Source organism: Pimephales promelas, chromosome 2 (assembly GCF_988280905.1).
Source record: "Pimephales promelas chromosome 2, fPimPro1.hap1.1, whole genome shotgun sequence".
Taxonomy (NCBI): domain Eukaryota; kingdom Metazoa; phylum Chordata; class Actinopteri; order Cypriniformes; family Leuciscidae; genus Pimephales; species Pimephales promelas.
The window spans coordinates 7002826-7016472 of record NC_142770.1 but is presented as its reverse complement, the minus strand read 5'-3'; the positions used below and the strand labels follow the sequence as shown (position 1 = coordinate 7016472).

Sequence of the window (13647 nt, the reverse complement as noted above, 5' to 3'; positions counted from 1 at the left end):
GTTGAGGCAGAGCCATCACATCCGGTGAGAAACGGACAAACGCGGGAGCGAAGCGCGAAGAAACAAATGACTCGGTCAACAACTTAAAAACACGGAAAACTGCTATTTTTTGGATGATTATTATCGATTTTTAGATTATTACATGAACTCAAAATGACGGAATTACTTTTTAACAAGAGACTACAGGTGCAGGTGAAGAATAGAGATACCGATGAGAGGTAACTTAGTAGTGGTTGTGTGTATATATTATTTGAACATTATAAGACCTAAAATGAGTGTTTGGGGTTATTTTTCTTTAACTGTCATGTATGTTACAGTATTTTGTTTTTGGAGACTATTAAGGGTCTAAATGTGTTTACATATTATGCTGTTTTAAATTACAGACGTTCAGTCATTCGCATCAGTATTGAACTGCAGCTATTATCAAATCCTGTCCATAGGAAGGTGAGAAATTAGCATTTGTACATCATTACTTATGAATGTGAAGCATTTGGTTTTAGGTCATTCTGTTTGTTTTATCAACAGGATTTGATTGTACGGCTGACGGATGATACTGATCTTTACTTTTTATACAATCTTGTGATATCAGAAGAGGATTTCCAGAGGTATTCTGATATATAAAATAATGATCCATATTTACTGTCAGCACAGTAATATCTGACTCAATGTGTGATTTTCAGTGTAATAATCATTATTTGCTTTCCTTCACAGCTTAAAAGTACAACAAGGGCTTTTAATAGATTTCACATCATTCCCACAGAAATTCATAGACTTGCTTGAGCAGTGCATCTGTGAACAGGACAGAGAAAACCCACGGTGAGAGATTATCTGAATATTATCTCTTATCAATCTTTTCTTAATGTGTATTGGTTGTAAGAACTGTTTCTTTTCAGGTTCCTGTTGCAGCTCACGTCAGCTTCATCAGCGTTCGACCACGGCCCTTCAAACCTTAATATTGTGGAGACAAACGCTTTTAAACACCTCACACATCTCTCTCTAAAACTGCTCCCGGGATCTGACACGGATATTAAGAAGTATCTGGCCACGTGTCTGTCTACTGTCAAGGTATCATCATCATCATGGACTTTGACTATGTTTATATCCTTCATCCTGCTTGCTTGGATGAAAGCATCATTAATATATCTGTTTTCAGGAGGAAAAGCAGCTTTTGGAACAGAAGTTGAGAAAGACTGAGGAAGATCTGACAAGACAGCTAAATTATGCACAGCAAGTCAGTCAAATTCAAGATGGTTTCTCTAAAGTTAATTAATATATGTATTATTTATAATATAACAACCAAATTGGTATAAATTGAGCAAAACCTCACAGGCTTGATAATAGTCAGTATTATTCACCAAACACTTTAATATTCATAATATATTAATATTTAAAAAATGAATTGTACAACTACTATAAGTATGTCCAACCTTACCTGGATAAATACAGTACACTCACGTTAAACGGTGTCTACTATATAAAATATCAACTGCTTGATTGTTTTATTGCCAAAAAATGTAAACCGTTATCATTTCATCATTTCAAAAACAAAAGCAATATTATTGCCCAGCTTGATTGCTTTTGATTTAGTAAAAAAACAAACTATATTATTGCCCTTTTTGTCAAAAAAATTTACATTCTATTATCACCCATTTTGTAAAAAATGTAAACTATATCATCACCTATTTTGTCACAAAGCGTAAAATATATTATCGCCCAGCATGATTTGTTATGTTGAGTCAAAAAACGTACATATCATCGCCCTTTTCCATCAAAAAATGTTACCCTTTTGCCTATATCGTCAAAAAAAGGGTTATCATCCTTATCGCCCAGCTTGAATGTGATATTTCATCAAAAAACAAACTATATCACCTATTTTGTCCAAAAAAAACATAAACTGTATTATTGCCCAGCTTGATTGTTATATTTAATCAAAAAGTATAAAATAAGTTTTTTGATGAAAAGGGCAAAAATATAAACTGTTATTGCCCGCGTTGTTTGTAATATTTCATCATCATCATCATCAAAAAAAAAAAACAACTACAGTATATTATTGCCTGGTAATATAGTATAAAAATTTGATATATAGTATATCCTACTTAACTTGCGTATACAGTATATTCTCTAATCTGCTAAAGGCGAATATCAGGCATGAAGATATTAAGAAATGCTAAAGATCATCAATGTGATTTTCTGTATAGCTGCTATATATACATGTGTATGTATAGTATTAGTATTAATTATATTATAATAATGTATTATTAACCATTTTGATTGTATCATATTATATTGATAAAGTTCACTATTTATTACCTAATTATGATTTTTCTTTATTATTATTGTTCATCCTGCAGACCCTGTCTGAGAAAAGTCGAGAGCTGGACAAACTGCGGTCTGAATGGACGTCCCAAACGACGTCTCTGTCCAGCAGACACATGCAGGATCTCACAGCGGAGCGTGAAAATGCTCTGGAGGTGATCTGACATGGGCATATCACTGCTGAATACACTACAGATTTTCTTGATATGGGGAAAACATTTCAATAAGTTGCGAAAAAAAAATGTTTTATATGTATATAAAATGCTTGAAGATGAAGTAAACCTTTGTGTAGATATATTAATACTATAGATATAGTAATGTAAAGTCCAGTTTCTATAAGAAAGCTAAAGCTAAAAACTTCTAATTTGACCTCTTCAAAGAAGAGACTGATGTTATTTTTGAATTGTGTTATTAGACACAAGCGCGTCTGCAGCAGCAGATTGAACAGCTAAGACAGGAACTTGAGTCGTCTCATCGCAGAAGCACCCAGCAGCTCCAAACCAAAGTCTCGGAGCTGGAAACGGCCAACAGGGAGCTCACCGACAAGAAGTACAAGAGCGACTCCAGCATTCGAGACCTCAAAGCCAAACTGGCCAGTCTGGAAGAGGTGTGGTATCTATCTAGAAGCACATGGTCACAAGAAATCTGTGAATCACAAGAAAATCTGATGGCATAACTTGTGTTTTTTGTCCAGGAGTGTCAGAGGTCAAAGCAGCAGGTTCTGTCGCTGAGGAGGGAGAACAGCAGCCTCGACACCGAATGCCACGAGAGAGAGCGTCTGGTCAACCAGCTGCAGACGCGAGTGGCTGTCGTAGAGCAGGAGATCAAAGATAAAGACCAGCTCGTGATGCGGACCAGAGAGGTGCTGGAAGCCACACAGCAGCAGAAGGTCTGAGCACATTTCTGCCGAGAGGAAATCTGATACCAACGGATCCTTATGTGCATTTATTTTATATTAATTTTCTTTGTTTGTTTGCTAGAACTCTGCTGAAGAAAATGCAGAAAGCAAGCAACTTCAGATCGGCAAGCTGGAGGCCACGGTAAAATCCCTGTCGGAGGAGCTCATCAAGGTCTGCGTCTGAATTTAACTGTGAATCACTCGTAGCAGGGTTTCTAGTCTTACACAAAATGACTACCTTAAAAAGGTCTTAAATCAGAGCTGAAAGTTTTAGATTCATAAAGTGATGGCATGAAATGTTGCATGCATTGCAAAAAAAAAGACTATCTTCCTAGTATTTTTGTCCTGTTTTCAGATGCAAATATTTAAACAACTTTAAATCAACATACACTTAAGATGCAAATGTAGTCTTGGAAAAACTGAACAAGATGAAGTGAGTTTTATTTTAAAACAAGAACAAATATCTGTCAGTGAGTTATCAAAACTGAGTTTTTCTGAGCCCATTAAGCAGTTATTTGTTCTAGTGGGCGACCGATATATCGCCACGGCCGATATTTGACATGTTTAAAATATCGGCATTGGCCGATACGTTTTTCTGATTGGCCGATATGTTGGAAGCGGGACTTTTATTTTGACGGACGGTGCTGAGAACAACAGCACTTGTAGTATCCGTGATGTCACCCATAGGTTTCCGAAGAGCGTTTTTGAAGCCTAAAGTGGGCGGGGCCGGCCGTCGCCATCTAGGCAGTGCGTCACCTCTCGTCACTACCTGATAAATTAAAATGGGCAAAGAGGCGGGAGCTGTGGAGATGAGGTGCTAATGCTATGCTACTGCCCTTGTGCTGAATTCACAGCTGATTGAAAGCCAATGTTTAAAGTTCATGTTTTTGCCCTTTGAAATATTATAACATCTTCAAGAAGATCAGAAAAACTTCTTTTTTTGCTCCGAAAAAGTCGACAGGGTCAAAAATTTGAGTTTCTCTGATCTTCTTGAAACTCTGGATTCTGATAGAGGGTCATGGGACTTAGACCTGAGTGCAAAAATGGAGGCTCTAGACCCTTCCAGAGCTGAGATATTGAGATCCCACAAACCCACTAGAGAACATGTTGACATATTATGTTCCATTCGATTTATTACTTACATTTTCTTTACTTAAAAAGGTCTCAAATGTACCTTCATCAAACCCTGCAGAAACCCTGTGTATACAGTTGGATTAATCCTGAATTCCCACTGCAGGCGAATGGCATCATCAAGAAGCTCCAGGGGGATCTGAAGGCTCTGGTGGGGAAGATCAAGGTAAAGAACACAGTGACCGTGTCTCAAGAAAAGATCCTGCAGGAAACTACAGAGAAACTGCAACGGGAGCAGCGAGAACTGCAGGACGCCCAACAACGGCTCCGACAGAAAGAGGAAGAGGTACCGTATCATCAACGCCACACGTGCTGCCAACACATGTTCCAGAACATTTCTTCTCACCAACAGTCTTTGTCGTTTTTAGGCAACAAGATTAAAGGAGCAATTGGAAGCTACAATTCAGAAACTGGACGAGAGCAGGGAAGTGTTAAAAACCAATGAGAACGGTTAGTTCAGTATATATATGTGTGTGTGTGTGTTATTTTATTGCATATAAAAACATTTTAATGGAATATAATTTATGTACTAAATAATTTTCAGCTTATTTTTCTTTCGTATCCTTATGCATTCATGTAGTAATAACTTGGCTGAACAAGCAGCTGAATGAGAACCAGCTCTCTCGGAAGCAGGAAACTTTGGGAATGTTCGAGACGCCCGCCGCAGGGCTGAGATCAGGAAGTGTCTCTCACAATATGGTAATCGCACATCACTGAAAATGTAGCATGAATTCCACCAAACATGTTTTTTGTCTGCTTGATGCAGCTGGATATCATACAGTAACCATCAGTTTGATCGTTTGCATGTCAGATTGGACTTGTCTTTTGAAATGATGTAGCCGTTCTTTTCTTCTCTAGCTTGATAGCAAAGGTTTCCCCTCGTCTTTGGGACAAGCTTTCCCCATCACCTCCACAATAAACTCCAAATATCCTCTTCCTCTTTCCTGTGTGAGCTCAGGAACTCGCTCTGTCCTGACCCTGCATAATCAGACGTCTGGACCAAAGGCAGGCCTCGTCTCCTCTTCTCTCTCATACCATCTTTTCCTTCATGCACTCTCTGTTATAGTCTCTGTTCACACTTCACATAATTCTTATGTTTTTTTTACTTTGGTTTTTTGGTTGTTATAGTCCAAATATTGTTTTAACTGCATGGGTTGCTACAATAATGATGTTAGCAAGTAGCATATTTATTATAGCAACAGAGCGGATGGAAAATACGGAGGCGTATTGCATTCACTTGAAGAAAAAAATGAATTAACGACTTAATTTTTCATGGATTTTTTTTTTGCTCTGTTTTTCTGAATTAACTCGTTAATTCTGAAAAACAGAGCAAAAAGTTTTTTTTCTCATGAAAAATTAACTCTTTTTTTTCTCATGAAAAATTAACCCATTAGTTCAGAAAAACAGAGCAAAAAAAATTTTTCTCATGAAAAATTAACTCATTAATTCAGAAAAACAGAGCAAAAACGTTTTTTCTCATGAAAAATTAACTCATTAATTCAGAAAAACAGAGCAAAAAAATTTTTTTCTCATGAAAAATTAAACCGTTAATTCGGAAAAACAGCAAAAAGTTTTTTTTCTCATGAAAAATTAACTCATTTTTTTTCTCATGAAAAATTAACCCATTAGTTCAGAAAAACAGAGCAAAAACTTTTTTTCTCATGAAAAATTAACTCATTAATTCAGAAAAACAGAGCAAAAAAATTTTTTCTCATGAAAAATTAACTCGTTAATTCAGAAAAACAGAGCAAAAAAATTTTTTTCTCATGAAAAATTAACTCATTAATTCAGAAAAACAGAGCAAAAACTTTTTTTCTCATGAAAAATTAACTCATTAATTCAGAAAAACAGAGCAAAAAAAAATTTTTCTCATGAAAAATTAACCCGTTAATTCGGAAAAACAGAGCAAAAAGTTTTTTTTCTCATGAAAAATTAACCCATTAGTTCAGAAAAACAGAGCAAAAACTTTTTTTCTCATGAAAAATTAACTCATTAATTCAGAAAAACAGAGCAAAAAAATTTTTTCTCATGAAAAATTAACTCGTTAATTCAGAAAAACAGAGCAAAAAAAATTTTTTCTCATGAAAAATTAACTCATTAATTCAGAAAAACAGAGCAAAAACTTTTTTTCTCATGAAAAATTAACTCATTAATTCAGAAAAACAGAGCAAAAAAAAATTTTTCTCATGAAAAATTAACCCGTTAATTCGGAAAAACAGAGCAAAAAGTTTTTTTTCTCATGAAAAATTAACCCATTAATTCAGAAAAACAGAGCAAAAAAAATTTTTCTCATGAAAAATTAACTCATTAATTCAGAAAAACAGAGCAAAAACTTTTTTCTCATGAAAAATTAACTCATTAATTCAGAAAAACAGAGCAAAAAAATTTTTTCTCATGAAAAATTAACCCGTTAATTCGGAAAAAATTTTTTTTTTTCTTCAAGTGAATGCAATACGCCTCCGTAGGAAAATGAGTATTTTCTCAAAAAAAATTATGTTCTAAACTAAATTTTAGGTCCAGTTTAACCCTATGAGTGGCAAACCTTCAGCGGCAGAAGTAAGTCCCTCTACACCTGCCCAGCCGTCCAATAAAGAGAAGTGAGTTCCTCTTTAATTCATTCACTTCCTGATTTCTAATATAGCCTTGTGTCTGAGCTGTATCTCTGATCTGAACAGCGGAGAACCTGTAGGTCTGGACTCCAAGTACTTTGAGAGACGAGACGACAGCATTCCTCTCCGCGGTCTCCTACCCAGCATGCATCTAAATAGAGGCAAGCGACCAAAAAGATTTTACCCTGTTAATCCTTATTTATATACTTTTGAGGAGATTTAATACATTTTATATTTGATATAAATGCGTTCTACCTGCAGAAGTCCCTAAGCCTTTGAACACGGCTGGAGTAAAAGCGCCCGCAGCTTCTGCGTATTTCCCAGGATGATGAACAGCACGTTTATATGGACCTCTATTCATCACTACAGTTTGTGTGTGAACGCCACTACTAAGATGCTACGGCATTGCAAAGTGATGGTCTTGTTTGTTTCAAATATTTTCAACAATTTATTAAAACAGATTTATTTTTAAAACCATTTCTCAATATTTTTATAAGGAGATTCCTTGAATGATAACCCTAAACATGGGACCAGTTTATATGGTGCTGTTTTTGGTCCTTTAAGTCTACGGTGCCTAAAAACCCTCTTTTAAGTGTCTTAAACTTGTTTGTGCCATACATGAACTTTCACCTTTTGCCAAATAGTCAGAGCTGCCGTTTTGTATTCTCAAATAGTGCCATTCATTCAATTCATTTGGCTTTTTTATTGTAGGTATAAAGTACTTGATTGGTTGATGACAAACTGACTATGGTTTGCTGTGTAAAGCTGTATATATTATTGTGTGTACATTTATATTGTATTTATGGTTTAACCTTTAACCTGTTCATCATGGATTGCAGTTTGGCTGCTTGTTCATCAGTTGTGAAGTTTTAGGACTTTAAGTGAATAAATGCTAATATACAGTTTGAAAAATTGTTTGCCTTTTACTATGGAACGGAAATATAAAAACACAACAATCGCACATACAGCCATGGTATATCGTTTTTTTGACCGACCAATGTAAATGTTAAAATTTATAATGAAGACGGCACAACAAAACCACAGAACATAAAAAAGCACACTGTATTCTGAGACGTAAAGAATATATTACAGGAAATCACCTCATAAATATCCAAACCACACAACTAATATTACAGATGAACTCATTTGTCTTGTGTTAATAAAATATAAATTTGGTGAAATGTATCTTAAAACAAGCCATTCATCTGCCTCTATGAAAACCCAAAAATATATTGAGATATTTATAATGGCATAAATGCTACGTGGGATCTCAATATCTCAGCTCTGGAAGGGCCATACAGGTTTGCCACGGGTCCAGGACTGTTTGCACTGGGGAAACCTCCAGGTCGGGGAGGGTTAGCACCTGTACAGGACACACACACACCTGATCCATGATACATCAAATGTCAGTCACTAAGGTGGCAGAGACAGCTTCCAGCACAGAGAATCATGGGAAAGAATACATACACTGCCGTTCAGAGTTTCAAGAAGATTGGAGAAACTTATTTTTTCGCACAAAAAAAAAAAAAACCGACAGGGGTTACACTGTCGTTTTTTTGGGGGGGTCGAAATTTTGAGTTTCTCTGATCTTCTTGAAACTCTGGATTCTGATAGAGGGCCATGGGACTTAGACCTTAGTGCCAAAATGGGGACCCTTCCAGAGCTGAGATATTGAGATCCCACGTAGCATTTATGCCATTATAAATATCTCAATATCTCAGCATAAATATCTCAATATCTCAGCTCTGGAAGGGTCTAGAGCCTCCATTTTGGCACTCAGGTGTAAGTCTCATGGCCCTCTATCAGAATCCAGAGTTTCAAGAAGATTGGAGAAACTTTTTTTCACACCAAAAAAAAAACTAAAGGGGTACCACTGTCGTGCAAAAATGGAGGCTCTAGACCCTTCCAGAGCTGAGATATTGAGATATTTAGCATAAATGCTACGTGAGATCTCAATATCTCATCTCAGTGCACATTTCACTATCTCTATTTATAATTTCTGAACATTAAATCTCAGAGTTTATTCACCCTGTTACGTGCCCAAAGAACTGGTACAGATAAGATGGCTTCTGTAACCATTCCAGCAGCTGATTGGTGATTCAACGGCTGATTGGATCTTGAAACTCCTCCTACTCGTCAGTGGCTGCAGCTGGCTGGGCTCTTTAAAAAGCCTAGTTTTAGCTCTGTTCACTCACTGTTCTCTGCTCCTGCGGTTGGTGAGCTTTGTGTCCCTTTGTAAGGAACTGTCATTAGATGCATGTGGCTCTTTTTGTCTTGGTTTCTTGTATGTTAACTGAAGTTCTCTACAGGCTCCTTGGGTAGATGGAGATTTGGTGCAGAAGCTGAAGGTTGAAGTTCAGGGTCTTCAGAGTGCAAAATCATGTTCAGACGTAACCTGTCTTGACCTAGATCCAAACAGACAAACCTATTTACAATCCAGGACAAACAGGTGAGCTGTGAATGACCCTTGGTTGAAGCTATCATCTTCAAATGCATTATGCAATATATGTGAGTTTGTTGGTATCTTTGCAGTTAATTTCACAGTTGTCTCCGTGGATCCCAAATTTGTGCCTTTTGATCAAATGGTAAGTCCAGATGTTTCACCATTTTGAGTTTTCTGACCATAAATGAAAAGCAAATTAAATGCAGGTTCTTTAAAGATGCATAAATATCAACTGCTTTTGAATGTTTATTATTCCTGTTTCTCTTGCAGTACAATCTGGTCGTGGTGGAGGCGAGTTTGCTTCGGTGGAAGACTATGAATGGAGCCAATGCAGCTTTTTGCGTTTTTCTTTCTTTGCAGATTTTTCTCTGAGCTGTTAATTTGTTTTAAGATGGGTATGTACCCACTAAAGCAGGGATTCTCAACTCCAGTCCTCATGACCCACTGCTCTGCATATTGTGTATGTCTCCCTTATTTAACACACCTGATTCAGAGCTGAATCAGGTGTGTTAAATAAGGGAGACATACACAATATGCAGAGCAGTGGGTCATGAGGACTGGAGTTGGGTTTTATTGCCGACCGAGAAGTCTCCCAAGTTTTTGAGGTGAAAGATTTGACGTGACTGAAAGTTGAGTGATGCTTTATTTTCTTGTCTTGTGGTTGGTCAGTTCTTTATCTTGTTGTGATGTTTCCCAGATATACACATGGCCAACCTGTACCTGGTCAAGCCTTAGTGGAAGTGCGCTGTGATCCATAATTTGACCAGGCCAGACAGTGCCTGACTCAAACTGCAAAGGTGTGTGACTCCTGCCTTCCTGCTGAGGTTTTTCCTTATGCCTATGCTTGACTTATGCCTATGCTTGACTTAATAGTCTCTTTGTTCTCCTACCAGATGAATGCCATGGGCAGTGCCTCTCTGACTGTTGATACGTCAGTGTTTTTCAACACCAAATGGAAGACACCTTTCTTGTGAATGTTACTGAGGGGGGAACAGGTGAGGTATTGGCTGATCTGAACCTTATGATCTTTACGAGACATCCACTTTAAGCTGCAAAGTTTGATATTTTCCACCGTTTGTTTGGATTTTCTCTCGCAGATATAATGTCAATCTGAAACTGTGTCCCTTGCGTTTGTAGTCGGCAAAGTCTCATTTGTGGACCTCCTGGTTTCTTATTTTGAACCTGGATCAATGCTTAATGGAAAGGTAAGCAAAATGTCATCCCTTATCGCAGAAGCCTTCAAATTGGTTCCCTTTCCTTTCCTTGATCTTTCCTAACAGATCTACGTGACTTGACAAAGCTGTATTTCTCTTGGAGGGGAGCAACTGGCCCAACAAACTGCTGTTGAATCTAACCACAAACCAGAATGGATGGGCTGTGTTCTCCCTCAAACACTGCTAATCTTAAGGCTGATCTGAATCTGGTGGTAAGACTTGTATTTTGTAAAAATGAAGATTTTTCTCTAGCATGAAACTGATTAAGTTTGATCTTCCCCAGGCGAGTGCTAATTTTTTTTTTTTATGGCTATAGATACAACGGTTGCTTCTCCCGACAACCCATTGGTTGGTGATCAGACTATAGTGACGCTCAATCAGCTGCTTAAATGTGGTGCTTTGTTTCCAGTGACTGGAGTATTCACTTGTTGGAGAGGCTGGTAGCTACAGCGCTGACAAGCTACATGGTGAGTGGACATCAGTTTCGTTATGTTTGTTTTCTGTCAGGTCTTATCCAAAGGAGTGATCGTCCTTCATGGGTTTCAGACGGTTAAAGCAAAGGCTGGTGATGCAGTCACAAGCGGCTCTGTGACGTTCCAGTTGTTGGTGAGTGTCTATGGTTCCAGCAGTGCAGATTCTGGTCTACAGTGTTTTTCTCAGTGAGAATGTAGTTGCTGCTAGTGTGGCGTTTGACATGTGGCTATTTTTCTATTTTTTTGTTTTAGGTGTCTCTGCAGTTTTCTCTGGCTATGGCAGTTCTTGTGGAGGGAGATGTTCTGATGATTTCAGGATCTTGGAGCCAGGAAGATGTCAGTGCTGAAATGGTATTTTTGTAAAAAATAAAGTTAAAAAAAAAACTGCAAAAATTAAAGTACTTTTTAAAATGTTGTCTTTTTTTGTGTTGTAATTTTTTTTCTTGGCGTTATATACTGAATTTTATTTTTTCTCTACATTTCTCCACTTGACAACTCTGTGGATTTTATTACAGATGTAAATTTATACAATACAAATTGTACCAAAGCAGCTTCACACTGATAATATGAAAGTAATACAACACAGATCAAAAGCAAGGCAACAGTGGCAAGGAACCAAAACTCCATCAGGTGATTGAATGGAGAAAAAAACCTTGGGAGAACCCAGGCTCAGACAGGGGCCAGTTCTCCTCTGGCTAACATGCATATTGTTTCAAAGCAGCTGTACAGACAGTGCATATCAGAACAGTACATGGAAAAAATACATTTAGTTAGTCATGTAATATTAAGGGCATAATATATCGCCGGCATTGAGTCATCTCTTCAAAGGTGTTGGTCTTCTCATCACAGGCGTTGGGGCATCTAAATTCTCCATGAGAGGTTGATACAAATCTGGACCTGATGAATGCCATATTATAAATTTTATTATACATATAGATATTATAGATTCTATTATGGATATAGATTTGTACAATACAAATTGCTTCACAGTGATAACATGAAAGTGATACAACACAGGTCAATAATATTGTTGAATATTAAATTTCCCCGACTAAGCAAGCCAAAAGCAAGCCAACAGTTGCAAGGAACCAGAACTCCATCAGGTGATTGACTGGAGAAAAAAAACCTTGGGAGAACCCAGGCTCAGTCAGGCATAATAAGTAAAGGCATAATATATTATTCAGGGCATTTATGCTATCATAAATATCTCAATATCAAGGCTCTGGAAGGGTCTAGAGCCTCCATTTTTGCACTCAGGTGTAAGTCTCATGGCCCTCTATCAGAATGCAGAGTTTCAAGAAGATTGGGGATACTTAATTTTTCGCCCAAAAAAAAAAAAAAACGTAAGGGGTAACACTGTCGTTTTTTTTTCTGGTCGAAATTTTGATTTTCGATATCTCAGCTCTGGAAGGGTCTAGAGCCTCCATTTTTGCACTCAGGTGTAAGTCTCATGGCCCTCTATCAGAATGCAGAGTTTCAAGAAGATTGGGGATACTTAATTTTTCGCCCAAAAAAAAAAATGTAAGGGGTAACACTGTCGTTTTTTTTTTCTGGTCGAAATTTTGATTTTCGATATCTCAGCTCTGGAAGGGTCTAGAGCCTCCATTTTTGCACTCAGGTGTAAGTCTCATGGCCCTCTATCAGAATGCAGAGTTTCAAGAAGATTGGGGATACTTAATTTTTCGCCCCAAAAAAAAAAACGTAAGGGGTAACACTGTCGTTTTTTTTTCTGGTCGAAATTTTGATTTTCGATATCTCAGCTCTGGAAGGGTCTAGAGCCTCCATTTTTGCACTCAGGTGTAAGTCTCATGGCCCTCTATCAGAATGCAGAGTTTCAAGAAGATTGGGGATACTTAATTTTTCGCCCCAAAAAAAAAAACGTAAGGGGTAACACTGTCGTTTTTTTTTCTGGTCGAAATTTTGATTTTCGATATCTCAGCTCTGGAAGGGTCTAGAATCTCCATTTTTGCACTCAGGTGTAAGTCTCATGGCCCTCTATCAGAATGCAGAGTTTCAAGAAGATTGGGGATACTTAATTTTTCGCCCAAAAAAAAAAACGTAAGGGGTAACACTGTCGTTTTTTTTCTGGTCGAAATTTTGATTTTCGATATCTCAACTCTGGAAGGGTCTAGAGCCTCCATTTTTGCACTCAGGTGTAAGTCTCATGGCCCTCTATCAGAATGCAGAGTTTCAAGAAGATTGGGGATACTTAATTTTTCACCCAAAAAAAAAAAACGTAAGGGGTAACACTGTCGTTTTTTTTTCTGGTCGAAATTTTGATTTTCGATATCTCAGCTCTGGAAGGGTCTAGAGCCTCCATTTTTGCACTCAGGTGTAAGTCTCATGGCCCTCTATCAGAATGCAGAGTTTCAAGAAGATTGGGGATACTTAATTTTTCGCCCAAAAAAAAAACGTAAGGGGTACCACTGTCGTTTTTTTTCGGGCCGAATTTTTGAGTTTCGATATCTCAGCTTTGGAAGGGGCTAGAGCCTCCATTTTTGCACTCAGGTCTAAGTCTCATGGCCCTCTATCAGAATTTGGGAAGATTGGAGAAACTTAATTT

General features: G+C 37.5%; 1 protein-coding gene and 1 long non-coding RNA gene across 3 annotated transcripts; both read left to right on the top strand.

Moving 5' to 3' along the window:
- The first annotated feature begins 38 nt into the window (after positions 1-38).
- On the top strand, positions 39-7866 carry sass6 (SAS-6 centriolar assembly protein). Of its 2 annotated transcripts, XM_039682131.2 has the most exons (17): positions 39-218; positions 384-444; positions 526-605; positions 712-816; positions 894-1065; positions 1154-1231; positions 2352-2471; positions 2732-2923; positions 3011-3205; positions 3297-3386; positions 4452-4631; positions 4714-4795; positions 4926-5044; positions 5204-5350; positions 6860-6942; positions 7021-7115; positions 7216-7866. In XM_039682131.2, the coding sequence occupies exons 1-17, from the start codon at positions 154-156 to the stop codon at positions 7281-7283; spliced, it is 1932 nt and encodes a 643-aa protein (XP_039538065.1). In that variant the 5' UTR covers positions 39-153; the 3' UTR covers positions 7284-7866. The 2 variants fall into 2 exon arrangements, with proteins under 2 accessions (XP_039538065.1, XP_039538066.1); XM_039682132.2 differs by lacking the exon at positions 5204-5350.
- A 1300-nt stretch (positions 7867-9166) lies between these two features.
- On the top strand, positions 9167-11450 carry LOC120486248 (uncharacterized). Its single transcript, XR_016168829.1, has 11 exons — positions 9167-9189; positions 9264-9403; positions 9487-9539; positions 9668-9792; positions 10095-10194; positions 10291-10392; positions 10495-10602; positions 10678-10823; positions 10928-11078; positions 11158-11217; positions 11337-11450. It is a non-coding gene; the product is annotated as an uncharacterized LOC120486248 (long non-coding RNA).
- Positions 11451-13647: the final 2197 nt, after the last annotated feature.

Excerpts from the sequence above, each read along its gene's own strand:
- sass6 (XM_039682131.2), top strand. The coding sequence starts at position 154 with ATGACGGAATTACTTTTTAACAAGAGACTACAGGTGCAGGTGAAGAAT. Across the intron at positions 2,924-3,010 it reads AACTGGCCAGTCTGGAAGAG|GAGTGTCAGAGGTCAAAGCA; the intron begins GTGTGGTATCTA and ends TTTTTTGTCCAG. Across the intron at positions 3,387-4,451 it reads TGTCGGAGGAGCTCATCAAG|GCGAATGGCATCATCAAGAA; the intron begins GTCTGCGTCTGA and ends TTCCCACTGCAG.